Source organism: Xiphophorus hellerii, chromosome 18, assembly GCF_003331165.1.
Source record: "Xiphophorus hellerii strain 12219 chromosome 18, Xiphophorus_hellerii-4.1, whole genome shotgun sequence".
In the NCBI taxonomy this organism is placed as follows: Eukaryota; Metazoa; Chordata; class Actinopteri; order Cyprinodontiformes; family Poeciliidae; genus Xiphophorus; species Xiphophorus hellerii.
Genome location: NC_045689.1, coordinates 17,997,077 through 18,024,340, shown reverse-complemented (window position 1 = coordinate 18,024,340; position 27,264 = coordinate 17,997,077). Strand labels below are relative to the sequence as shown.

At 38.4% G+C, this 27,264-nt stretch overlaps 2 protein-coding genes across 2 annotated transcripts in view; one reads left to right on the top strand and one right to left on the bottom strand.

Moving 5' to 3' along the window:
* Positions 1 to 27,264, top strand: part of LOC116707980 (multiple epidermal growth factor-like domains protein 6) — a 36,945-nt gene that overhangs the window by 715 nt on the left and 8,966 nt on the right. Inside the window, exons 2-19 of the mRNA XM_032545686.1 lie at positions 356 to 490; positions 1,358 to 1,467; positions 1,640 to 1,744; positions 8,015 to 8,137; positions 10,132 to 10,254; positions 12,119 to 12,244; positions 12,472 to 12,594; positions 13,753 to 13,875; positions 14,452 to 14,589; positions 14,680 to 14,802; positions 15,113 to 15,235; positions 15,342 to 15,593; positions 15,719 to 15,847; positions 17,887 to 18,015; positions 18,425 to 18,553; positions 22,452 to 22,586; positions 22,946 to 23,080; positions 25,017 to 25,159. Coding sequence (XP_032401577.1) covers positions 356 to 490; positions 1,358 to 1,467; positions 1,640 to 1,744; positions 8,015 to 8,137; positions 10,132 to 10,254; positions 12,119 to 12,244; positions 12,472 to 12,594; positions 13,753 to 13,875; positions 14,452 to 14,589; positions 14,680 to 14,802; positions 15,113 to 15,235; positions 15,342 to 15,593; positions 15,719 to 15,847; positions 17,887 to 18,015; positions 18,425 to 18,553; positions 22,452 to 22,586; positions 22,946 to 23,080; positions 25,017 to 25,159 — 2,404 coding nt within the window. The remainder of the gene's footprint in view (positions 1 to 355; positions 491 to 1,357; positions 1,468 to 1,639; positions 1,745 to 8,014; positions 8,138 to 10,131; positions 10,255 to 12,118; positions 12,245 to 12,471; positions 12,595 to 13,752; positions 13,876 to 14,451; positions 14,590 to 14,679; positions 14,803 to 15,112; positions 15,236 to 15,341; positions 15,594 to 15,718; positions 15,848 to 17,886; positions 18,016 to 18,424; positions 18,554 to 22,451; positions 22,587 to 22,945; positions 23,081 to 25,016; positions 25,160 to 27,264) is intronic.
* On the bottom strand, positions 16,357 to 21,868 carry LOC116707907 (EH domain-containing protein 2-like). The gene is made up of 6 exons (XM_032545602.1): positions 21,455 to 21,868; positions 21,166 to 21,342; positions 20,821 to 20,918; positions 20,008 to 20,420; positions 19,490 to 19,654; positions 16,357 to 19,394 (listed from the first exon to the last, which is right to left on the bottom strand). The coding sequence occupies exons 1-6, from the start codon at positions 21,673 to 21,675 to the stop codon at positions 18,831 to 18,833; spliced, it is 1,638 nt and encodes a 545-aa protein (XP_032401493.1). The 5' UTR covers positions 21,676 to 21,868; the 3' UTR covers positions 16,357 to 18,830.

Sequence of the window (27,264 nt, the reverse complement as noted above, 5' to 3'; positions counted from 1 at the left end):
TTCAGATAAACTGTCTAAGATATTAAAGGAGGATTATTTTCATTAGGGGACAACCACAGTACTTGCTCTAATTAACTTCAGGCTTTATTGAAGCCAGATGCCTGGTGGAGGCAGGCAGTTGTAAGGTACCCGAAATTACAACACAAATGAATTCAAGCTAACTAAACACAGTTGTCTGAAGTTTATGCTTGTAGTTTGATTTATGCAGGCACGAACTGCATCCGTCTATCTATCTACCTGATCTATGAGATGACCAGGGGATCACACCACCATCACAATTAAGTCATCCATGTGACAAACCAGTATTGCTGTAGTATTGCTACGTCACTCTTTTCTGTACCCTCCCCATGCAAAGGCCAAATGTTTGCGCCAACCAGGAGGTGTCCATGTTGGGGGTCCGCCAGCCCTGTGTTCAGGTTTTTACCCGCATGATGCAGGTGTGGAAGCAGGGCTGCACAGGCCGCAGATGGTGTGTGGGATTTGAGAGAAGGTAAGAAAAATCCAGTTTGTATCACATTCCACACATGTACTTTTAACATCATTCTCAAAGTTGATGTTGATCTCTAACATCTCCAACATTGATCTCTAATATTAGAGATAAATGTTCCATCATGGCCGATATACAAAATGGCCAGCAAATTTTATTTATTTATTTATTTATTACATTTTGTCATGTTACCACATCAGTGTATTTTATTGAAATATTTTAAAATAGAACAAAACAGGGAACTTGATGCATTTCTTTCAAGATTTAAAAAAAAAAAATATATAATCTGAAAAGCATGGTGTGCATTGGTTTTTGACCCCTCTGATGTAAATATATTTCTAACCATTCACTGCATCTATAGCAGCTAGCTTCAGGATAATGTTGGTTTTGCACATCTGTAAAGACAATTTATTGCCCATTGTTTTTAAGATATAAATATGAAATGAAGAGCATCTTTGAACTATAGATTGAAATATTTGCAACAGATTTTCTACATGATGGTGGGCTAGTGGCGATGTGCGATTTTAGTGTGTGCCATCTAGGCCATAGTGTTTTGTATGCAGGCGAAAGCGTTTGATTTTGGTCTCATCTTTCCAGAGTGCCTGATCCCTCATTTTCAGATGATTATCAAAAAAGGAAAACTCATGCAACCATATATTTTTTTGTACTGGTCTACTACTCCAAACAAAAATTAAAACGAAATAAAGTCAAGTCTGTGCAGGTAACATGACAAAATGTGAAAGGGTTAAAGTCTATTTTACTTGATCTTATGTATTTTGTATAACAATTACTATTATTGTTTTATGCTTACAAAATACTACAGTACAGTCTCTAAAAACATGAACATGTAACAGAACGTCTTTTCCTTAGGACTGCGTACTACACAGCATACAGGCAAGCGTACAGCATGGATTTTCACACAGTCTATAAATGTTGTCCTGGTTGGGCTCAGAAAGATAATGAGATGGGCTGTCTACATAGTGAGTAAATAAGCATCTCATTGATATACATCAAATATCTGATATAAATTGACTGGAAATATTGATTAGAAAATTGTCGGTTTTCCGCAAAGAAGTGCTTCACTTGTTACCAGTTAGAACAGAACCACATATATCAGCAACATGATGGTATGTGATGTTAAATTATCCACAGGGGTGTGCAGTGCTAATGCCTGTCTTAATGGTGGGAGATGTGCAGAGACTGGGGAGCGTATTTGTCACTGTCCATTAGGCTTCAAAGGTCCCCGGTGCCAGTATGGTAAGTATTTCATTACCACTTAAGAGAATACTTACCGACTAAAAATATGCTGTTATTTTCAATACCTTTTGTACTTGATGAAATGTTTATAGTTAACTTTACATTTAGCATCACTGAACTTAGTTAAATTTGCAGAAAACAACGCATCCATTAACTATTATTAATTGTTCTCAAATTTCATGCTTTACCTTTTTAAAATTGCTAATCTTAGATGTAGCTGGCATTGGATAAGACTGCTGTATGAAGCCCCTGTTTAAGGTAGAAAAAAGTTTTTTAGAGGGACTAATTGGTTTTAATGGGCTATTAAGGCTAAATCAGGAATTTGTGGTGTATTTGGCCAAAGAGTTTAATAAAGTTATGTTTTTAAATCAGTTAAATTCAGCCAGTAAATGTAAAAAGGATTATGCAACACATTGGACATGGTTTGTCTTTGTAACATCTGACTTTTGTTGCGTTACATCAACAAACTTCAACATCTTTTGTAACTTTGTCTGCAAAAGCACAGAGTACTTCTTACTTTTGAATCGAAAGACATTTGTATCTATCCCCAGTGAAACATGGTGGTATTAGCATAGTACTGTAATCATGTGTTGTTCTTTTCAACAGTGGATGGAAAGCAGGCTAGACTTGATGGGAAGAAGGATGGCGCTCTTAGCTTTTGAATCTATACTTTAATACAATTGAAATTTTACAGTTTTCATAGATGCTCTTTGACCAAACCTGAAATATTTTACAATGAATAATCTGTCAGAAAGCAATGTGAACCAGTGTTTTTGCTGAAAATTGTGGGCAAAATATAGTGACTCTAATAATTGCTAAACATCTTTAAAATTTCTAGAATGTGATTGCCTTTTGATAGCTTGGAGAAACTGATTCATCTGATAGCCAGTATTGTATAGTAAATAAATAGGACACATTGCAGGCGTATACAGCGTTAAATAACAAAATGTAGAGGAATCGCACATGAACTATTTTGTGTAAAGTTCGGCTAAAAGCTTATTGCTGTCTTGTTCTCAGTGTATGCTCATGCTGACCTGGTTGTCTGTATGTCTCCTGCCTGTCCAAACTTAATAGGGTGAGAGTTGTTAAAGAAAGCTGTTGTAGAAACAGAATCCGGTGGAGATGATATTTGGTCACTACTCTCACATGCTTGGAAACCAATGAACACACACACATGCACTGCAGAAGTTATCCCATCTGATTCCTCAACCTTTCCAGAAGGGAATGTCCTGTCATTGTACTGCCAGGGATTTTAAACAGATCTCTACTTGATTCATTTCACAAGGATGTTTGTTAAAGACAAGTCCTCACTTTTGTTTTTACGTGAGCTCTTTGGTTTTCATTCTTCAAGGTGGCAGTTCACAATCTGAAATGACCACTGTTTTTCATCCTTGTTTCCTTTGCATTTTGTGCTGTAATCCACCGTGGTCTTTTTCTTCTCACTTTGTAAAACACTTTACCTTCTCCCATTTCCCCTGACAGATTTATCCACTAACTTCTGCTAGACTCATTATGTAAACTCAAGCCAAGTGCCTGTGTCCAGTCAGGTTCCTTTACTGAACCCCCCCTTTAAAACAGTAGCAAATGCATGCAACGGAACACCTGAAAAATGTGTCAGTAATTCTATTTCTTTTTGGCAACCTTTTCTAATTTTCTGGTGTATTGTAAAAATTAAATCTTCATATTTCTGGACAAAGTATTTATTAATCTGAAACACATAGAACTTTCCCAAAAATACTCTGAGATTTTGAAAACGTCTTCACAAGTTATAAGAATATAAATGTTAATATTCTCTGTGTTTGATCTACACTTAGGAAATGTTAATGATTAAGTTGTGTGTTTGGGTGCATGCGTGTGTGTCGGTGTGTGGAATGGGGGAGAGGATGGGGTTTTGGGGACCCACAAGAGGACGCAAGCAGCACCCCTGCCCTGCCCAGACTCTGCTCATGTGGCAGTCAGTATCTTACTTCTGGCACAAACCTCTCTGAACGTCTGCATTTTTTATGTGATACAAGTTAAGACTTACAACAAAATATTTCCTGGCACCATTCACTGGATATAATTGTAATTCAGGCAGTACAAAATGTTTTTCATAAAACTCTAAGAATTAATCTTAAGTCTTGAAAAAATTTTATGCTTATGTTTGGCATGCAGGTATTTATTTTGGGTCTGTTCATGCAATTATAAACGAGATAGATAAAACTTACATTACAGTGTATATGGAAGACTTTTTTTGTTTTGTGAGCTTTCCTCAGTGACAGATTTATCACTGCTTCCATTCAATTATGATTGTGAAAAACAGATACAGTATAGAACTGTGAATATTGATTTATTTTGGACTTTTACGTTATTTTACTTAAAATAATTTTTAATATAGATTTTTCAGATTTAGCCTAATATATTTCTGTATTTTTAAATGTGTTATTTGTGTATTAAAGTAAAATAAGGACGAACTTGAGAAAACTATACATACTATTCCAATCCCTGAAGCAGTTACTATAAACTTGAGTTTTTTGAAATGTGGAATTACCTTTTCAGAATCAGCCATGATGCTTGTTTTTGAGCTTTCAGATTTGTGTTGAGTTTACTACCTTTACTTGTGATTGACTGATTTGCTATCTGTGTAAAGAGGCAATTGAACAGGTATACCCAATAAAGTTTCCTGTGACTGCATATTCAGTCATCTTTCCTTTGGCGCTGATAGATCAAACAAAGCATGGGAGCCGATCAGCACATTTAAAATTTCACCTCTCCATGTCAAAGCAGCAGAGGAACTTGTCTAGTAAATTGACATAACTCCTTGGAAAATGTCTGTCTACTGTTCTGTGTTTAGACTCCATCGAACAATCACCATTACATGAGGATATCTTTAAGCAGATGAGGTTCCTGGATGATCTGAATGTGGACTTTCCAAGTTAACAGACATGTTAGAGAGTTCACCCATGATTTGCCGCACTGAGAATAATACAACAGAATTTGGGATTTCTAAGGGACTTGCACTGTCCTTTCTTTTCAACACTTATCATTTGGTCTCTTGAACTATTAGTCTCTTTGGTGTTCCTGCCAAGTTGTGGTTGTACACCCTGCTGTGTGCTGTTGGGTCGCCTGACTAGCTGCTTTGAATCTCCAGTCTGGATTTAGTTCTAACTCTGTCCTGAAACATTGGAGCTGGCTCTGAAAAAGTTGCATTTGGCCTGCTTTTGAACGCCACTCTGTCTAACTCTGTTAGATCAGACTTTTGCTTGAAGTAAAACTGGTGCATGGGTCTGCATGAAATTAGGAGACCATGGGCACACAAGTGTTATGACAGAAACCATCTGATTCTCGCTAAAGATGTGAGAGTTTTCAAAGTACTGAGAATAGCAGTTCTGGACAGTAGACTGGATCCTGTTATTCCAGATGGTTTTGATAACAGCAAACAACATTGTAGGTTAGGTTATTTTATGCTGGTATTGGATGATTTACTATGCGGAAGTATGGGAAGTCTGATTTACAGTACAAGTGTCTTCACAGTTGCTGAATTTCTATGTTATTTATGCTGTTGTATGCATGAATGGAACCCTGAGGACAGTTGGCTTTTTTCTCTGTTTTTCCAAACCATGATTGATTGCATCCCTGTCTCAACCATGTCAAATTTTGAAGACAATCCAACTTTTGTTTGTTTTTTTATTTTCCACTGGGAGCATTGCTGCTGCAGCCGGCATTCCTCTCTACAGCAGGTTCAGGTCCCAAGTCTTTTTTCCCCTCCTTTTGGTTTGCTTCACAGGGCCTTCTGTTTTTCCCATCAGAGCATGCTGGTGTAATTTTCTTTTCCAAAATGTTTTTTCTAAAGTAACAGCTTAAGCTGATAATTTTCCTGTAAAAAATTATATAAATTAAAATATTTGCTCTTGCTATATCAGTAGATCTTATTAAATGATCAGATGAAGCATCTTATCAGTCAGATTAGTGGCAAACAGCATTCATAACTTGTTTTAGTGATTGGTGTTGCAATCATTTTTCTAGTTGAGAAAATCAGGTAACGATTGTTTCCTGCCTTTTTAGATTTTCAGAAAGCAAAGAACTGAACATCGTAAGTGTTAAAGACTTAAATTAGCAACGTGTACCTTCTAAGAAAGTAAAAATATCCAATTGTGTTTTTAATATTCACAAGGACAAGCTGAAAAAACATTCCGATTGTTTCTCACAGTGGGAATGTGAGGAAGAAAATCTTGGAAAAGGTTGGGAATACACATTCCCATTGCTTCCTCTCCATCTGGCATTGAAGAATGAGAACATGAAATAGCTTTTAGTATCTCCACACTGCGCTGTTGAGACCTACTGTTCTGTTATTGATCTGGGCTTGTATCTTTTAATGGTTTTACCACAAGGACACTGGACACATGACTGAGGCTTTACTGATTTATTCCACATCCATGCGCTTCAAATAGTTTCTGAGTAGGCGAAAGAATGTGGGTCCTTGGAGGAACTGGAACTGGGGAGCCACTGCGCTGCAGAGGTCACCAATGTCAGGAGCACCTGATGAGAACTGCAGGAGTCAGGAAAATTCAAGAATATTTAAAGCTGCCTGAACTTTATGTTACATGATGGGAAACCGTTATCACTCCCACTCATAAAGCAACAGGAGGCCACTTTCATTTTATTGCAGTGCATTTTCATCCACAAGTATGACCTGAAAAGTACATTCAAAAAAATTACAGCACAGGTTTCATGTTTATTTTAAGCATGTAATTAAACCTATAACTGAAGCATCCTCTTTTAGCAATGACCTTATTTTTCTTGTGGCACAATCTTGCAAGGTACAGTATATTCACCTATTAATGTTCAGCAACAAAAAGTCATTCAGCTAGGATTCAATGCATCAGGTGTCAATTTCTGATACCCCAAAACTCAGCTTTACAAACTTTCTGGAGTTGACTGCAAAATCAAACTCTGAATGGTTTTTTTTCTGTAAAGCATTTTTGGTTTCTATACCATTTTCTTTTATTTTTCCTTGTAAATCATTTATTTAGAAACAAATATAATAATCTAAATCAATGAGATGATCAGAGTTTTTCAAGTTAGTCTTTTCATTTATTCTACTACTTACTGCTCAACCTTGCTTATACAGTTAAGAAGTTGGACGATTGTAGCACAATGTGAGCAAACACAAAACATCATCATTTAACTCTGAAGACTGTGTTCAGTCATCAGCTTGTAAAGGGTAGGATGGTCAACAGGAAGATGCAAAGTAGAGGCAATTAATGCTTCCCTGCTGTCAAAAAAGATAAAAAAAGAACAGCAAATAACATGTTGCAATTTAATTCAAAGTTCCAGAAAGACAGCTACTGTGCAATAATCCTTTGAACTTTGATGCATTGCAAAAACTATCACCAAATGACTCAGACAAACCTGCTTGCCCTTAGAAACTAAGTGTGGGTGTGGCCTGAAAAACAAAGATGGCGACCCATCCTTAGCTTCTGAGGCCTTGTAGAATTCAACACATTTTTATCAGTTATTGTTTTAAATGATTTGTTGTGGTAAATATTCCATACTAATGTACCATGAGTATACCACAATATGATATAAATATACATATAAAAGTTTGCAACATGCATGCCTTCAATTTCTGAATATGCTGATACAGTTTAGTCCTAATCACAGTCATTTCCAAATTTATACTTATATTTCCATTTGAAATATAAGACACACTTTCTAATTTTAATTAATGCAAACTTTTTCATATTCAGTGATATTTTTAGAATTATTGCAAGGATGTTTGTCTCAACAAGTGAATTCAAAGACAGTATGTCTAGGCAAAGAGCAGGATGTATTCGAACAGGTTTACCCTTTTCATTAATTGAAACAGACTGAACCCTTCAGATTAAGGTTAAAATACAATTATGCTATTATACGATAGCAAACAGTAAGGAAGTTAAGGGCTAACATCTTGTACTGCAGCAAAAATGATGAAAAGCCTTGATCACAAGCTGGTTTTGATCAGACACACTTCCTTGTTTGTCAAAATGGGAAATTCATACAGTGTTTGTAGTCTGTTTATAATATCAACAGAAGTTTGCTGAAAGCTTTCAGTCTGCATCGGTAGCAAAACATCTTGTTTAACTTACAGCTGGCCTCTTTCTTCTTTTATTTATCCCAGTTGAAAGACTTTAATAATTTATAAAAGACTAATCTGACTCCTAGAATAGGCAAATCAGAACAAGCTGGATGGGAAGTACATGTTGAATGTGCACGATAAATTAACCTGGCTTTTTAATCCTGTCCTTTCAGACGTTAATGAATGTGAAGTGGATGAAGGCGGCTGTGAGGGTTACTGCTGCAACACCATTGGGAGCTACTACTGCAAATGTCCTGAAGGCAGCAAAGTGGGGCCAGACGGCAAGGCTTGTAATGGTAAGACGGACTGCTAGAGATTTGAATGCAACAAAACCCAAATAAGGAATGTGTCAAACTCTCTTTGCCGTTCTTTACAAATTTTATTTACTCTTTCTTTTTGAGTAAATACAACATATTTGGTGTGGATATTTTTTGAAGTTTCTTAAAACTGAATTTGTTTTAAAAATCTATTTTCAGTCTCTTAAGAAATCCTTAGTGTTATTGTCCTTTTTTTGCGCACATAGTCTTGAGTTTTGCAAGCATATTTTTTGGCTCACAGCATTTAGATTTCAGCTTGTTTCCTATGTGGCGCCTTTATGCAGTCTGCATTAACGTCCAATCCACTGCTTAGTCCACTTGTACGTGCCGTCTCAGCATCTCAGCTTAGACCCTGATGGTGTCACACTTCACCATTTAGAACTCATGACCTCTGACCCCCTGCACCACCACCACTGCTCTCAGCTCTGCTCCCCAGGCACCACCTCATTTAACAGTGAAAAGCTGCCATTGTATCTTTCTCACTAAAAACCTCTCACGTCTGTAGTTTTATGCTTTTAGCATTATCTACAAGTGCTGAACACACATTCTTTATTTATTCTAACATTATTTCTAAATAAACTATAAAGCCACTCTTTCTTTTAGTACGAGCATTTTAAGTATGGGTTCCTGAACGTTGTTTCTTCAGAATGTGAGCTTTCAGGAACTTTTAATCTACATCGGCTGTTTTACACACGTTTCCATGGTGATGTTTGAAACCCACGCCATTGATGTAAATTACATTCCTTGACTCTGATAATGAAAAGAGTCAGTTTAGGTAAAAGGCAACTGTAAACCTACCAATACATTGCCTTCTGTCTAAACTGACAGAGCATGTTAATCAGAGAAACAGTCAAGAAACCCATAGTAACTCATGAGGAGCTGCAGAGATTCACTTCTCACTAACTATAATTATTAATCGTGCTCTCTACTAGGAGATGTTAAAGTGGCCAAATGTAAATGGAGCTAAAAACAGGGTAATATTAGAACTGCGTTATAACTCTATAGAGCTTTAACTTCTGGCAGGTCAGCAACCCAGATCTAAAAGCCTCAGTTACACTGCAGGATTTAGATCAAGACTTTAAAATTAGTGAATGCCATCCAGTCTGTCTAAGCTTGAGCTAATTTGTGAACAAATTCAAGGAGTATCAATGCTTATTCAAAGCTTGACAGGTTTCCAGAGAGTTGATAATAACTTTGTTCTCTATGCACTCAAGTACACTATCATCCATAAAGTTGCATAGTAGGAGATGACAGCCATGGCGATGCTTTTGAGTATGTGTTGTCCAGACGTGAAGTGAAGTTTGATGGTTCTTCAGTATAACATTCAGTTATTTTGTCTTGACAACTTGTTTCTGTCTCTGTGGAACAGAGGCATAAGTCTAACACACATGCAGCCATTTGTGACCATCCCAGGAGAATTCATTCAGGAACAAGAGATTTCACACATATTGCACACACACATGTTAAGCAATCTAATATTCACCCAAAGAAACTTAGTCAGACCAAATAAATCTTACTTGTAGTATAAAACTATGAGTGTTTTCAAAAAGAGAGTGTTTTGATGATCAGGATTAAAAATGAATGAAACTTGATTAAAGCTCAGAGGATAATAATTATACTTACTGAGGGTTCATTTTGTTGGAGGACTTTAGCTCTTTTATAAAACAGCTGTCAGAGTTTTTGCATGGACAAGATATTTTAATCAAATATCTAATAAGAAAATAAACTAGCTCTCAAAAAATAGAGAATCTGTCTCCTGTCTGAATAGTATATTTTATGTTTTTGATCATTTTTCATGTGTCATTAGTTTGGTGTTTATAACAAATCAGAACTTTACTCTGTAGTGGTATTTAGTTTTTGTGCTGTTTTACATGAAAATAGACATGCTTCATGAATGCTTAGATTTTTCTATGGAGGCTTGTTAAAAGTATGTCTATAACCCAATATGTTTTTAATATATATATTTTTTCCAGATATAAATGAGTGTGATGAGCTCAATGGAGGATGCCAACAAACTTGTGTCAACACGGCAGGCTCTTATCATTGCGAGTGCAGCGAGGGATTCCGTATGCACTCTGATGGTCGAACCTGCATTGGTAAGAAAATGGTACTGCAAATAGGAGTTTTGCGAAAATTACCAGCCTGATTGTTTTACAGGAATATTTTGGGAGTGTAATTATTGTTATTAGTCTCCAATGTTTGCTGCTGTCCAAAAAGTGTGAAACAGACACATTCTGAATTGGTTTGAAATCAAAATATCTGTCACATACTTCAAATCTATGTATTAGAAAAATTTGTATCAGGAACCATTCAAGACAAAGTCAAATCAGAGACAGATACTCATAAAAGTTCATTTACAGGATTTTTACTTGATCAAGGAGGGAATAGGATGATTTAACAAACTCAGTAAATTCACCTCATTCTCTGACAACAGAAAACTCCTCACTTATACAGTCTGTGTCTTTGGATAAGCTTGCTCTGTAAAAGCATCTGACGCAATGGCTCTTTGCAATACAACACAGGAAACAACCTTTTTTTGCAACGTTGAAGTGTCAGAACAAAGTCACAGCTAGAAAAAGTCATAAAAAGGTTACAATGAAGTTTCTACAGACAAATGTTGCTAGACATTTGTCTCTAGGCATGAGGTGATCTTACTGAGTTTGTTAACTCATCCTATCCCCTCCTTGATCAAGTAAAAATTCTTTAAATGAACATTTAAAATTTCAAATAAACAATAAATGAGTCATAACAAAAAAACATTGTGATCAATAAATGCTAAATGATAATGAGTAGGTTATCATTATCATTTTACATAGGTAAATTTAACATAGGTAAATATACCTATGTTACTCATCATATTACTGATGGGGAGGTGATTATCAATGAATATAAGGTAATAAGTGAAACAGAAGTAACATAAATGTAATGATGTGGTAAGTAAATATGTAATTATAATAAATTATTAGTAACATGAAGCCTAGGCGCAAATTCAAACTGGAAGACTCTTTTATCCCCACCGGGTCCCGTTAATTGAAGCGACCTGCCCACAATCGTCGACCTATCAACGCCGGACCAAGCCACGTCACGTCCAATCATCGACCAAGTCCCAGCTGATAAGGACCTTCATTCATGGTGTCCTTCGCTCTCCAGCCGAGCTCAACCCACCACCACCCCTTCTCCTCCATTCGCCCGGTCCTGAGGCCCGCACCCTTCTTCAACCTCCACCACCAGTGCCGGGCCCTGGGGGATGACGTTCCTAACAGCATCGGGGATGCTCATCTGAAGCCTATCGCTAACGCTGCGATAACCGTTATCCCCAGCCAGGGCCCGAGCGCCAAAGACTTTAAATTCTGTTTGTCAATAAACTCTTCTAATTGTCTTCTTATCTCCGTCTGAGTCTCTCCAGATTGAAATAACATTTCTCTAGCAATATGTATTTTACCTTTCTAGCAGTACAAGAAAACATGTCTTTTTTCAGTGTTATAGCTATCCTTAATGCTCAGATTTGTAAGGGTGCCAAATGGGGACCTAATTGTATCTGCTAAAGTAATCAGTCTTAGAATGGTATTTTACTTACAGTTTTACTACCTGTCTTTGTCATCTTGCTTATGGTGAGAACACCCAAAAGGCATGTGGCTAGTATTCCTGTTTGGCATGTCGTTAAGTCACAGAAATGGAAATTACCTTAGAGTAACCACTGTAGGAGCACTGAATGTAATTTTCAAGTTTTAAGTTTTAAGCATTTTCCCTTGTGTTTTCCACAAATACATAGCTGCTGAGTTTGAGGTCTGAAGGCTGTTTTATTAAACTCATACTTTTGGTCTCACCTGTCTTCCTTCATTAGAGAAGTTTTTACTACATTTTCATTTCCACTTGGATAACAGAACCAATGAATGTTTTGCCTGGTTTTTTTTGTGTTTTTTTTTTTTACCTGCCATGATTCTGTCTCTGTTTTGCTAGTTGTTAATTCTTGCTCCATTTTGAATGGAGGTTGTGAGCACAAGTGTGTGGATGTGGGAAACAAGGAGTACAAATGTGAGTGCAGAAGGAACTACCAGCTGAAACGAGATGGGAGACACTGTGAATGTAAGTGATCTTGTCAGAAGATATTTCATTCATGCAAGCAGACAGTACATTTGCAATGCCTTGCAAAAGAACACATACTCCTTGAATCTTTCAAGTTTGGTCATAGTAAAACCATAAATTGAAATCTGTTCTCTTGGGATTTTTCCCAGTTTATGAACTGTTAGGTTGTGTATGTCAGCATTATAGACTGTGTGTAAGCTTTGTTTATTTGTTTGTGTGTTTGCCAGTGAGGGACCCCTGTAAGGAGAGGAATGGAGGCTGTGCACAGTTCTGCAACTCCGAAGGCGGTATAGCAAATTGCAGCTGCCGTTCTGGTTTTATGTTGTCTGGAGACCAAAAAAAGTGTGAAGGTAAGGAAGATCTGTTTCTGTCATATATCACACATTCACTCAAACACATAAATGCAAATTACATTGGAGACAATGCCCTATGGCTCATGTAACTAACAATAGTAATGAAGACCTCCACTTAATCCGGCTCTATCCATCACAGATAGAACTCAAAAAGGCCTCCAGGTGTAAACACCAGCTCTGGAAAATACTCAAAAACAACCAGTTTTAAAACATTCTTTCTGGATCTGATAATGACAAAGCATCCTGTTTTTATTTGGACGGCCCAGTTTGGATTGCAGTTTCACACTTTGATCAAACTGTATTCACAAACAAACCATTTTGTATCCATGCACTTAATCATTGTGTATCACTTTATTTCTAGGCCGTTAAAAAAAATCAGGAGATTTGCAAGCAATACATGTTAAATGTAATTTATAATTTTATTTAATTTATATTAAACCTCATTTTCATGGGCTAAGACTTAGATTCGGGTTAGTTGCCTTATGCAGATATAAAATAATCCGACCCCCTGATCCAATAATTCAGTGTGACCTGTTGTAGATCAAACTTATTGGAGAGAAATAACCAAATATCTTTGCAGAGTATGAGTACATTATAGAAAATGACTTTAAACCACGGGCTGGTCAAAGTGGGTATGAAACATCCACCCTACAGCTATGAATTGATGCTTGGTTGGTACAGAGCGTGATGAGGCAAATAATTCATTTTCATACCCAGAATAGTCAGGTATTGTTCCAAATGTTCAGTAGCACATAAATCTGCTCCCTCTGTCAGATTTATGTGCCAGAGGGATGGCACATAAGCCATCTATCTATTGATTATGAGCTATCTATTGATTATTTTGTCTCATTTTATACTTTTGCTTTCATCGCTCCTGCTAGTGCTGGTTAGAATCATGGACTGAACCTAATTCCAGTAAGTTGTTGGTGAAGATTAACACAAATATCAGATTCTTGACTGTCAGCATGTGTTTGTTTTACTTTGTCTCAAAATTGTCACGCGGCATTCTTCAGTGAATTGTGTGAAGCAAATTGTATTCTGAAAGAATAAGCCTACAAGTATTGACTTCTGTGATGGTTTTCCACTTGGTATATCTGAGATTAAACACACATGTCTTCACATCCTTATCTATCAGCTGTTGTCTGTCTCCCGTAGACATTGATGAGTGCAGCTCTGGTCATGCAAAGTGTTCCCATGGTTGCATCAACATGCTGGGCTCCTTCAGATGTGTGTGTCATCCTGGTTTTGAACTCGGTGCCGAAGGCAAGCAGTGCTACCGTAAGTCAAAACACTGGAGCTTTAATATTCCCTCAGAAAATGTAAAAAAGCTTAGAGCTTTGTGTTTGTCTCTTTGGTATTTTCTTAGTTCTTCAGAGTAGAAACAGAGAAATGAATCACAGTAAATGGCTTGTGATATGGAGAGTGCTGTTGAGCTAAAATGCGAACTGTTTGAGCCGAAACATGTTTACGGGGCCTTACAAAAGTGTTAATGCTTTTGGACATTTACTATATTTTACCATAGTACAGCTATGAATTCCAGTGTATTTATTTGGGAGTTCATGTGATAGGTCATCAATAAATTGTCACATAGTATTGAAGTGGAAGGAACATGATAAATACTACTACTGCTTCTAGAAACAGTTCCGGTGCTTTGAAAAAACATTGAGCTGTTTTCTAGAAATAAGTTAATGGTTTTTTTTTCTTTTGGTATCTGGAAAACAAGTTGTTTCCAAAATCTCCCAATCATTAAGTCACAATCAGACCCAAGCAGAGCTCCAAAAGCAAGTTTGATCATTTGTTACACTTTTTAATTATGGTCATTTCATGTTGTGGTTTTGGTGCTCCTACCTCCAGGCATTGAGATGGAGATTGTAAATAGTTGTGAGAAGAACAATGGGGGATGCTCTCATCATTGTGAGCATGCCACCAATGGCCCCCTATGCTCCTGTAACCAAGGCTACCAGTTGGACACAGACAGGAGGACCTGTGTAGGTAAGATCTTTGCTATTCTCTGAAGTTTTCCAATTACAGTGTTAGTTTACTGTCTCTCTAGTCAACATTTAAAACATGTTCTTTTCTTAGATAGTGATGAGTGTTTGAGTGTGGAGTCCTGCTGCAGCCACCTCTGCAGAAACTACCCCGGCGGCTATGAGTGCAGCTGCAGAGCTGGCCACAGACTGAGGCCAGATGGCTGCGGCTGCGAAGGTGAGAGTGCAGCAGGATTGTTAGCAGATTAGCCTGTCTGGTGTTTTTTGTGTTTTTTTATTTTATAGAACAGCTGGGTTGTAATTACAATGCATACTTATTAACTCATTGTTGAGAAATTAGCCCTTTGAAGGCTACTTCATTGCAGAGAATGGAAAACAGAGCATATTGCTCATGAAGTAGCCAAAGTTTACTTAAATGTGCTCCAGATGCATGGCATTGAATTTATGCATAGCAGATTAGTTTCAATCTCAATATTTTCCCAGTGCCATGGCAGGGTTGTGCTTTTAATTCTTTTGTTTTCTTCTAGATATTAATGAGTGCCTAGCAGAGACCTCGGGATGTGAACACTACTGCGTCAACACCTTGGGAACCTATCAATGCTTTTGCCAAATGGGCTTCCGCTTGGATCTGGATCAGCACTCTTGCATCTGTGAGAAACCACAACGTCATAACCACCAGCAAGCAACAATGTGACACATCAAATCAAACAAATTAAGTTTTGCTCTTGAGCTTCGCTTTGCCATGTGTGTGTTCAGCTCTGTATGGCGGTGAGCTGGATGAGGAAGAGGAGGAAGGGCTGGAGGCTGACAGACTGCCTGACCTGCTGTTTCGAAAGGCTCCTCAGCTCTTGCATTACACGGCAGCCCTGCACGTTCGCCACAGCACTGATGATGATGATGATGATGATGATGATGATGATGATGATGGTCATCATGTTAGTGACAGTGACGAAGAATTAGAGATCCACAGAGAGCACAGGGGAGAGCTGAGACTGGAAAGCACCATAGGTACAGTAAAAAATGTGAATGATGAGACTTCTGGGGACGTCTGATCAAATCAATACTATTTTATTGCCCCCTCTGTAAATCTACAGACAAGAAAAGTAATTTGGAGTTTACCACTTCCTTTTCAGTGTGCCTAGAGGGCTCCTTTGGGGATGACTGTAGTGTGAGCTGTGACGACTGTGTGAATGGAGCATGTAGTGAAAACAAGGACCAATGTGATTGCTCGCCTGGCTGGACAGGAATCATCTGCAACGAGAGTAAGGACAGTTTCTTTTCTTTTCTTTTTGGTGTAAACTCCCTATGCTATATCTGGATAGCATCAGAGTTCTGTTTGTTTCATTAGAAAAAGTTGGTTCTAGTGCAAAAATTCATCATTCACAACTGCTCCTTCTGCTTGCTGACTGGCCTGGGTGAAATTCACCCAGAAAAATGAAGTTCAATTGGAGTCGAGCGGAATTGCATAGGAAGGCAACGGTCAGGCTAGTTCTTAGAAAACATCTAATAAACATCTGGGATCAATTCTAGTTGTCAAGAAAACTTTCACTTGTACACCATGTAAGATCCATGTGTATTAAGCATTCAAACTTCTGGACATATTTTCAGAAAGACAATGTTGTCTGGGCAGGTACAATCAAGGCCAGAAATATTAATGCCCCTAGCTGATTTAAATTTCAAATTATTTTCTTTCAACCAGGACGTTTGTTTCAGATTGGAAATGAGGCACACGATTATGAAGTAATATTGATTTTTAAAAAGTGTCTAAACATTTATGGTATCAATATTTTAATAAGAAATGACAAGTTGGAAATGATTTATGCAATTGTACAACAATAAAACCCTTCTTATAAGTGCTGAGGAGCTTTTTGAATGTTTCCATTGGCATTTTGACAATTTATCTTTATTGATGTGCTTGAAATGTCTAATATGAGGTTCATGTTTGGAGTGTGGGTCACTCCAAACCTTGACATTACTTCCAATCAGGAGAAACATTTGGATAAATTAAATAATTTAACTCTAAATCTGCCAACAGTACAAATAATGTTATGCGTTTGTTATGTGACTGATAGCAAGAAAACCAGGTTTGCAACATAGTTTGACCTGAAATGCCCTTCTTAACCACCAGTTTTCATAGTATAGTTTACAAAACAAATTCATTATATCTAATTAAATGAATTTAAATTAGAGCTTTAAACATAGTAATAGCACTTGTAACATTTTACACTCAAACCATGCTGGATAAATAAAAAAATATTGCAAAACAATAAACATTTTTAACTATGCTTAAACTGAATATACACAGAATTTTCTTGAGAAAATATTTTACCGAGCATGCAAATATTTTTACAACCCTAATCAACTATACTGGCAAGACTAAAGCACATACACTCAGCCTGGTTTTACAAGCAATATTTCATCATCCAGGTCTGTGCAACAACCTGAAGCATTATTTTTGTTTGTTAGTAAGAGACAAGATAGCTCACAGCATTCATCGATCCAGAGCCATGGATCAACCCCTGTTGTTTCTTTAGAGTGGGAGTCTGGGGTTATTTATGTGCTCCATAACACAAAGGGACCAGTGAATAAATCTATCTGATGCTGGAGTGTGGCCAGGAGCCACAGCAAGACTACAGCCTGAGGTCAAGGATGTCCATTACTGGTAAGGAAAGAGATTCCTTTGTTCTGATTCAGGGCAGTAACTAATAGCTGTCTTTGGTCCGAGGCAGAAGGACATGTGGGATAAGTACATTTGGAAGCTATCTGTCACTTCTTGAAAGTGGCTCCTGGTGTTTAGATGCAGACTCAACTATGTTGTATTAAATACTGTATGATCATATTCATGAACTAGTTGCAATTCTAAATGTTACTCGTTTCCTTTCTGGCCTCCTCATCTTGTATTTCTTGTACCTCGTATTTCTTTATAATTCAGTACAGGGAATCTCTGCTTTTCTATCATCAAAAAGCATGACATTTATGCTTCTTCAGTTTGTTTTAAGTAATCTTCCTTATGGAGACATAAAAGAGCCGTGAGGAAAGTGTGAGGTGGAGTTAAAGCAGGCACTGTAGGAATGTTGCTCTTTAACACATCCTGCTTGTTTGTGCCAGAGTTGGTTATGACGCCTGTGAGAATAAGAACCTCAGATGAGCACAGGATCAGTCGCTGACCACTTCCTAACATTAAATGTGTTGTAGTTCTTGTTTTATGTTTTCGTGGCAAAGAAGTCTCCTTCTTTTAATTCATTGTTTAGTTTTGCATCTACAAATAACAAAGAGGATTCTTTATATTGTTTGTCTCCAGCTTGTCATCAGGGGAGCTACGGGAAGTCCTGTAACAGCATGTGCCACTGTCTGAATGGAGGCTCATGTGACCCCGTGACTGGGAAGTGTCTCTGCCCTCTCGGGGTAAATGGCCAGTTCTGCGAGGACGGTTTGTATTCTCAAATTTTGGAACCACAAAATGCTGCCTTTGAGATTATGTGGGTTTTTTTTTTAAGTTTTACTGGGATATAATACTGAAAAGCAAATGGCATGGCCCATATTATAACTTAAGGGTCATGCAATCAAAAAGGACAAGGTTGTAAACATTTGGTAAAATCTTTGCACCATATATAAAAAGGACAAAAAGATTTCAGAATTTTCTGGAACCAGAATGTTTTGGAAAGTAGAAAAACAAACTAGGACAGACAGGCATCAACATACTCTGTCTCAGCTTTTTGAAACTTAACCAAAATCCTTTCCAAATAAACTAAAACATGAAAAGTTGACACATAACATGAAGTCCACTTAGAAGTCATCTCTAAATGTAACAAGTTCTCTGGCACTGTTTTCACTCACAGGTTGCCTGAGGGGCTATTTTGGAAAGAACTGCAGACGAAAGTGCAAGTGCCCCAATAATGGACCCTGCCATCGACTTTATGGAGCCTGCATCTGCTCTCTGGGATTATATGGTCGTTTCTGCCACCTAGGTTTGTGAAAAGTTGAAGGACAGAAAGGGTATTATAATGACGAAATATTGTAAAACTTAAAATAATAATACAAATGTTTTAAATAAATTTACCACACTTTATATTAGAGAGGACAAAATCTGATAAGTGCTCGAATGGACAGTGATAAGTTTATGAATATATAAAACACTGCACATTTTTATAGGCCCCGCAATCAGTAACATCAGGTTTGCTTAAAATATATTGTACAAATTATACAAGTGATGTCTCCTCAGTCTTCTTGATTCTGATAAAAAGATTATGCTGGTGCACTGCTTGATGTACTAAGCCGCTTGGAGGGTGGAACCAGGTGGGAAGGAAGTTCTCTGGGCAGCCAGTGTCCGTCCAGCTTCCCCTCAATCAGGTGGACTGCCAACGCAAATTCCTCGTTGTCCAGCATTCCATCCCTGTCTACATCTGCCAGTCTCCAGATGTGAGCAAGTACCGAATTGGGCAAATGAGTGGTCGTCATCCACTCTTTGACTTTGGTGCCACTGAGTTTGCCATCATGTGGACTTAGATTGTAGAAGATCTCATCATATTTAGGTTTGTATTTCTCCACAGCCCATTCATCAGAATCTGCTTCGCTGATCTCATCATCTTTGAGCATTTCCTTAAACGGATCTCCCTTGAACTGATCACGCCGGAATGTTCCCAAAAATTCACCATCCAACACGGCAGGTAGCGATTTCTTCCTCTGCTCCTGCTGCTGGAATAAAGGAACCAGACTGGCTATGTCAGTGGTTAGCAGTTTGTTCAAGGAGTTCATCAGGCTTGGCTTCAGAGTCTTGAACTTTGAAAAATCTTGACCCAAAAGTTTCTCCTGAAAATGAATACAAACTTGTGAGACTCACTGAAGGTAATAGGATAGAAAAATCACATGAAACATTTTATTTTAGTTAGAGAGAATTGTTTGACCTGCATCTTGGTGCAGTCAGGAAAGTCACCAGCTGGGACTCGATGCTGTTGCTGAATCTTGGTGAAAATAACAGGAAGCTCATAGATCAGGTTGTGCTTCTTGCTTTCTCTGCAAAAAATTGTTGGCATCTCCTGCTTTAGATGGCTGATAATGTGTGCATGAGCCTAAGAAAGGAGCAAATGAGAAGTTCACATTCTCTCATTGTGGGCATAAATGTTAACTTTTGGGCATTAACTTTAAAGCCACTGTTTTTTCATCATGAACTGAAAGCAAACTTTGTTAAACAAAGTCTTTGTAAAGCACAAAACACTGTTGGACAAGGTTTTATTTACTGTGGATTTGTGGATTTCCTGTCATCTAAATAGAGAAAAAGTTTAATTTACAATATATTAATATATATGTTTACCTCCACTTGTATCAGAATAAATGTAATCATAATGGCATGAAAACTTCTGATCACCTTAACACCAGGTGAATTTATAAATGTTAACCTTAAAATATGAGTGAGTTTTTTTACCCTGACTAAACGTGCTCTCTTCACCAGGTCGTTCAGCTTTCTCACTGCGGCGTTGCGTGGCAGGTTCCTTATATCCGTTAGTAGATCCTCTTCCTCCAGCTCTATTAGCTTGTAGTGGTCGCACCTCTGCCTCGGCTCTGACCAGAAGGACCCAATATAAACCCGTAAGATTTCAGGGGTTCGGAACACTTTCCCCAGCGACCACATGAGGGCGCCATACACTCTCATGAGCTGTTGCGAGTCCACCCTGTCAGCTTTGTTGAGAACCACACGCAGCTTGTCCTCGTAGCCATACAAAGCTCCAAAGGCCCTGGTGAGCTCATCGGAGAACTCCAGTTTGTGTGCATCGAATAGCAGGATGATTCGATCCACACGCTCTGCAAACCAGCGCAGTACTGCTTGAAAGTCATAGCCTTAGGATAAAGAAGAAAAACACAAGGTTTTCATTAGCGTATCTAATGGGGAAAGCCATGCAGCCTTACAGCATGGAGGAGCATGCAGCAGGTCCCAATGGTCCTCACTGGTTTCTAGCCATTACTGTTACACCCACAGAAAAATATGTCTATAAAACAAAGCAACGGCTGCTCAGTTACTCCCTGCTTGTCTCCTCACCAACGTCTTTCATCTGATTTGCCTCTGACATCAGCTGAGTGATTTATGATGGGCCGGTCTTTTCTACTTCATTGCCTCTTCTATGACCGTACTCCTAAAGGAATCTTAAAGCCACAGTGTAGTCCACCCTTTACTGTGCGTGTGAGAATTTCTGGAGGAATAGTGATTTGTTCTACCAATGCTGAAAACAGTCTGTCTCACCTCGGCTAAGTTTTCGTTTAGCGGCAGTCAAGATCCCAGGCGTGTCGATTATGCTGATACTCTCAAGGACTGGATTTGGCATCTGCACACACTGGAATCTGCAAAGAAAAAAAATCCATTTGAATTTGGTGTTACATCTTAGTTCATTGGTCTCCCAACAAGCACTGGAGTGAGGTACCAGCGCTCCTGTAACTGCATGGGAACACGGGTACATAGGATGGATTGATGTTTGGATATCACCGATGATAAATAATTGGTGATAAATCATTATTGAGAATTTCCAATACATCTAGACATAGAGATGTCCTGGACTTAACCTTCTCTCTTAGGCTTTGTCTTTCTTACCTGTTCAGAAAAGAATTTCCGAAAGGGTCAAGGTTGCGAAAGGGTTTCTTGGGATCCACTGTGATTGCGTTCCCAGGGGTGACTCGCTCCTCTTCTCCGTACATGAGTGCAGTGAAGCAGTCAGTGGTTGGCTCTGGCCCAACTCTGCTGCCAGGGAACTCTTCCTCTAACAAATACCTGCAAATTCAGCAGACATAACCTACTACCAACATCTGCCTTGGACAGAGCACCCGCAGCCTACTTAAGATGGTTGACCTGTATTACTTGTACGTTTAGTTTTGAGGCTTACCTGATAAAAGTCGTCTTTCCCGTCGAGTACTGACCCATTACCAGAACCATTGGCTTGTTGTCAAAGTCTGCATCCTCATAACTTGGTGAATGAAAGTGATGAAAGGAGTAGTGCTTCTCAATAGGCAGCAGCCTCTTGTAGTAAAGATTCTTCAGCTCTTCTGTCACAACGGTAACATCTCCCAGTGTTTTCGGGCTGCTCCAGAACCTCCGGATAGACATGTTGAAAACGTTTCCCTGTTCTCTTCGCAAGGTGGACGTTCTTCAGAGTTTAAAGACCAAACTGGAGAAGTGAGCGCACAGAAGGAGTATGATCAGAATCCTCCAGCTGTCTGCTCCATCCTGCAAGCGGGGACGTTGACAGGGTGGAGAGGGTGTAACCGGAGGCTGCAGCTGCACCTAACAAGAAGCCAGTGGTGGAGAGGGACTGGGTGGAGTGCAGTTCAGTGTTTGTTAAGTAGGGACTATCTTGGCAGGATTCAGCTGTAGTGATTAGGGGCATAGCAGTTCATCTGTACTCATAGTCATATATTTGGTAGCTGTTGCTGTATGTGTGAAGAAACCTGAGTTTAAGCAAGAAAATGTTGTTAATGGCTTCATTACATTTAACAGTTTATGACTTAAAATGCTGCAGAAAATACTGAAATACACACTTAAACATAAGTGGTAACTGGGAGTTTGCACAAAGTTCAGTTAATGGTGTTAAAATTTGCTTGACCAAGACAAACAGAAATCTAATGTTATGATAACATGGCATGTTTGTTCTGCTCATTCAAAGTGAAAGTTGATCATTCAGGTTTCCTTTCTGCATATTTTCTTGATTATCCTTTCAACTTAAGCAAACAAAAGTGGCCAACACATTTTGTTTTTACAAAATACAGTGTGCTGTATGTTTTCTTTACCCTAGCACCGATTTGAGAACATTCTTTATTACACCTCCTCTGAATTCATGCTTTTCGGTTCATATCTTCTTTTTAACAACCCCGTCCGTCCCTCAGCTTGTCCCAAGTGGACCCACGGAGCAGGCTGTTCCAAGGAATGCAAATGTGTCCAAGAGCAATCCAGTGGCTGTGACCCAAAAACAGGAAGCTGTTTCTGTAAGCCTGCATATCACGGTCTGCTATGTGAGAAAGGTATAGCTGCTTTACTCAATGCTACCTAAATTTTATGAATCTTGCAAACAGTTTTAGTCAGACTTATTCAGATGTTACTTTAGAGGTCATATTAATGAGCTGATCATTTCTCAGTTTAAAATATTGTGATAAACTATTTAATCTGTTTTTGACATAAGTCACTCAGGGAAAATACATTTTCCGTGATGCGGTTTACTTTGAAATGCATCTTTTCAAATAGTGTCCTATAAAAGAGTTAAAAAGAATCAGGGTGAAAGCTGAACTGAGTTGAATAACATGATTGTTTTCTGCATTTTGCTTAGTAAAACATTATATTTGCAGTTGTGCAAATCTCCCTTTTTTTCCATTTCCCAATGCAGAATGTGATTCAGGCTTCTTTGGTGCCGGCTGTGAACAGTCATGTGATTGTCCAGGTGGAGGGTCATGTGACCCTAAGACCGGAGTGTGCAGCCAAAGATGTCCTGCTGGGCTTCAGGGGGACCAGTGTCAACTGGGTGAGCAAAACATTGCTTTCATGTGTAATAAAGGACGCTCTTACATATAAAAAAATTCAGAAATGTGACATTAAATTACTTTGCTTTAACCTATGCTTTCATACTCACATGCACTTATCTGGTCTAAATCTTTTTATGGTTTGAATGTTGATATTAGAAGGCATGAGGCCTTGGATGCAGACAGATATTGCCATATGAAGGTATTGTTTGCATCCAGAACCTTGAAAAAGTATTTACATATTCTTCTTTTCTTTTTCTTTTTTTTTTTTACATTTTGCTATGTTACAACCACAAACTTCCTTGTGTTTTATTTAAATTTGATGTGATAGATCAGCACAGATTAAATGCTAATTGAATAAAGGCAAATAAAGATCCGAAAAGTGTGCTTTTGTGTTCACTTTTACTTTGATATATTTTCATAAAATTTTGTGCAACTAGTTAGTTTCAGAAATCACCCAGCAAGTAAAAAGAGTCCATCTGTGTCTAATTTGTTGACAGTATAAAACCAGATGTTCTGTGAAGGCCTTAGAGGTTTGTTAGAGAACATTAGTGAACAAACAACATGATGAAGACCAAGGAACACAATAGGCCAGTAGTTCCCAAAGATTTTCTTCTGGGCCCCCCCAGTGGTTCCCAAAGATTTTTTGGGCCCCTTTATGGATTACGATAAAATCTCCCCCCAAAATAGAAAAAAAATATCAACAGGGTACACACATCGTTCAACCAGACATAAACCTATACACATATTTTGTTTTCAAACTCCACTGAAGTTTATTTCACACTCTAGGTTGCAACAAAACACACTACAAACCATCTTTACAGTGAAACACTTGTGTAACTGTTTTGTTTTTTTTCAATCATCCATACCACTTCCCATGCCCCCGCCCCTGCAATGACACTGCGCCCCCCCTAGGGGGCATGCCCCACACTTTGGGAACCACTGCAATAGGCCAAGCAAAAAATATGGTGACGAACAAAATATACTGTCTCATAAAACTTGAGCTATTTTGCAAAGGATAAGAAGAATCGGTAGACATTTTAATCTATGTTGAAAGCACTTAGAGATGTAGCTGCAAATAACATCAGCTACAAATAAAAGGCGTTTTCACAAAGTGCTGACTGAGGCAGCCTGGACTTTAAGGCACGCTACACTTTTCAGATAAAAAAAAACACATTTTGGAAATCACAAATCCTTTTCTTTCAGCTTCACAATTCACAATTCTGCCCTGCTTTATGTTGTGTTATGTGAATTGTGAAATCCCTGTAGATTATGCTTCTTAAAATGTGCCAAAATAAGACAACCTTTATGAAAATAAATACTTTGAAGAGATATTATGCCTCATGTATTTGCACACATAATCACAAATTGACCTAAATTCTTTTCAGTGATTTTCAGAATTTTTCTGATTACTTTTTATTATTTCTGATACTGTTGATTACGTAAATTGATCATCAATTGATACTTGGAATTAAAAAAGCCTAAATTTACTTAATGAAAGTATTCTTCTTGGAATAAATTCGACAGCTGTGCTCCTGAAACTAAATGGCAGTGGTGAATATTTTTCAGGAATAGCAATCTTGTGAACTGCACTACAAGAAAACCCAAAACCAATTGTAAAATATGTTCATTTTGAGGCTCAGGTAGAGCCAGGCCCACTGAGTTCTTCAAAGGCATATTAAAAGTAAATCATTGACATTTTTTGAATTTCCAACACTTGGGTTCCAGGCGAGGTCATGAAAGGAAAGATTTACTTCAGTTTCAACTCCAGAAGCTATTGGCAGAGGCTGAACAAATAAGCATCCTCTGAAACGTTCTCTTGTGTGACTTTCTTTTCAACACAAAAAAAGCCCTGTCCAGTGTTTTCTTTAAAGCTGCTCCTCGAATGTTGAGTTATTTACCCCTCCTTTTAATTTCTTTGTGTTCAACTGTTGTTAGCCTGCCAAACAGGAAACTATGGCGAAAACTGCCGTCTGACCTGTGACTGCGGAGGAGCTCCCTGTGATCCTGTAACTGGAGAGTGCGACTGTCCTGCTGGGAAGAGAGGAAGTTCTTGGAAGGACTGCTTCCAAGATCTGGAAGTTCTCCAGCCGTCCAACATGTCTAGAGACAGTGGTCCTCATCCATCAAACTGTGGCAGCAGCAGATCTGATCTCAGATCTGTTTGCTCTCTCAGCTCAACAGGAAACAACTGATCGGGTTCATCCTGGTCACAGCTCTGAGATCAGTCTGACTGCAGCCTGGAAACCATCTACTGGATGTGCTGCGTCACTGACTGCTGCTGGAGAGAGGCTGGAAACACTCACTGATCTGCTCTCTCCTTCCTTCTTCTCTCTGCAGGTTCTGATCTCTGTGAAGTAGAGAATGGTCTCAGTGTCCTGCTGATCCTCAGAGGTTGAAGCTGCAGCAGTTTGAGTCTAAAGAGACTCTGACTGGATCATGATGATGACCTCTGACCTCCAAGGTTTTCCTCCCGTTTATTTTCTCGTGTCTGTCATTTATTGTTTGTCTCTTTGGATCAATAAAGATCCAATTCAAACTGGGCTCCATTTAGAGGCTTCGTGGAGTTTTGATCTGAACTGGATTCAACTGGAAAGTTGATCTTTTTTCTCTCTGATTCATTTTCATCCTGGAACCAGAAATGGTCTGAGAATGGAAACATGGGAATCATTTTCAGTTCAGCTTTGAAGCCATGAAAGACACTTCAAACCTCTTTTCTCTGCTGCTTCGTCCTTCTGCTGACATGAAAATGTTCCTCAAAGCTCCACAGATAAAAAGATGCTTCACTGGAAACTGCAGCGAAACTTCAGCTTCCATCAGAGAAACCAGTTTAACCAGTTTAGAACTGGATGTCCTACAGAAACTCTGATCTTAGAGCAGTTTTCAGAAACATGTGGAACCTGGAAAATAAAGATTTTATATATTTTATGTTCATTGTAAAAGCTAAATCTTGAAGTTTTACGTCATCATTGATTCTCAGCTTTAATTTCTCTCAGTTTGTTTTGGTTTTTACTTTTTTAACTCCATATTTCATGTTTTGAGTTTTCTAGAGAACTTCGGGCTCTTTACTGTGATTTTACTGATTTATTCAAACCTCAGAGAATCACTGGGATAATGTGCTGATTGGTTCATGTTTGATTTTCATAATTCTTCTAATGTAATGTGGGTTGCTGGGTGTTTAACGACCAAATAAAGTTTTTAAAAAATCTTTGTGTATTTTTTATGCAGCTGATTGTGTACACATATAATAAATAAACTTGTCTTGTACATTCTGCGTCTTCTTCTCACACTTTTTGCCTGAGAGGAGAGTCTCTCCCTCAACCTAGGTACCCTTAGTTTAAACTTTAAGGTTTAAAGAGCTGTTGCTCTTTTTGCTTCAGCTATTAAATATTCCTTTTCTTTCCTTCTTTCTGTGCAACCATGAAAGCTGTGATCCCACCCGGCCCGGCTCAGTTGTTACCTGGTACCAGGAGGAGTTGGTTCTGTCAAGAAAACTGGCATAAGGGTATGAGATCTTTCCAGGCACACGCAGAAAAAGATGCATAATGGCTTGGAAGAAATAAAGTAATCCTGTAGTTTGATTAAAAGTTAATTAAGTTGAATAAGTCTGAATAATATGAGTATAAGTAATCACTCAATAACTTTCTGCAAAGAATCTCGGATTAATGATCTGTAATGATTTAACTATGTAATGATTATGTTAATGATTAACAATAAGACAAAAGATGTGATTTATTGTCAATGAATATGAAGTTGTAATCATTTGAAATCAATTCAAATAGGATGAATGTGTTTAATGAGTTATAATAAATAATAGTGAGTTATAGGAAAAGAGAGGAATGCAGTACAGCCCTGAAACAGGAAATGTCGCAAGCAGTTCTGAACAGATGGCCGAAGCGCACAGGATGGGTGGTGCGGTGAGTTTGGCTGAGGCAACGGAAAAAGAGGAAGTACGGGAACTTCCACTATGGTCAGCAAAAACAGGTTGGGAAATGTAGGGACTTTTTCATGAGAGACAGCAGATGTGAAGCAAGTCACGTAGACCAAACCTCCCCATACACACACATGGTGGAGAGAGGCATAAAAAGGGGCTGAAAAGAGGAACCAGTTGTTCCCAGTCCGGCGGCGCAGAAGGAGAGACAACTCAAAGAGGAGCAGATTGAGCTACGGACCGCACTTCAGAACC

Coding starts and splice junctions, on each gene's coding strand:
- LOC116707907 (XM_032545602.1), bottom strand. CDS start 21,675: ATGTCTATCCGGAGGTTCTGGAGCAGCCCGAAAACACTGGGAGATGTT. Junction 20,919..21,165: donor GGAAATTCTTTTCTGAACAG/GTAAGAAAGACA, acceptor TTTTCTTTGCAG/ATTCCAGTGTGTGCAGATGC. Junction 19,655..20,007: donor AGAGAGCACGTTTAGTCAGG/GTAAAAAAACTC, acceptor CTCCTTTCTTAG/GCTCATGCACACATTATCAG.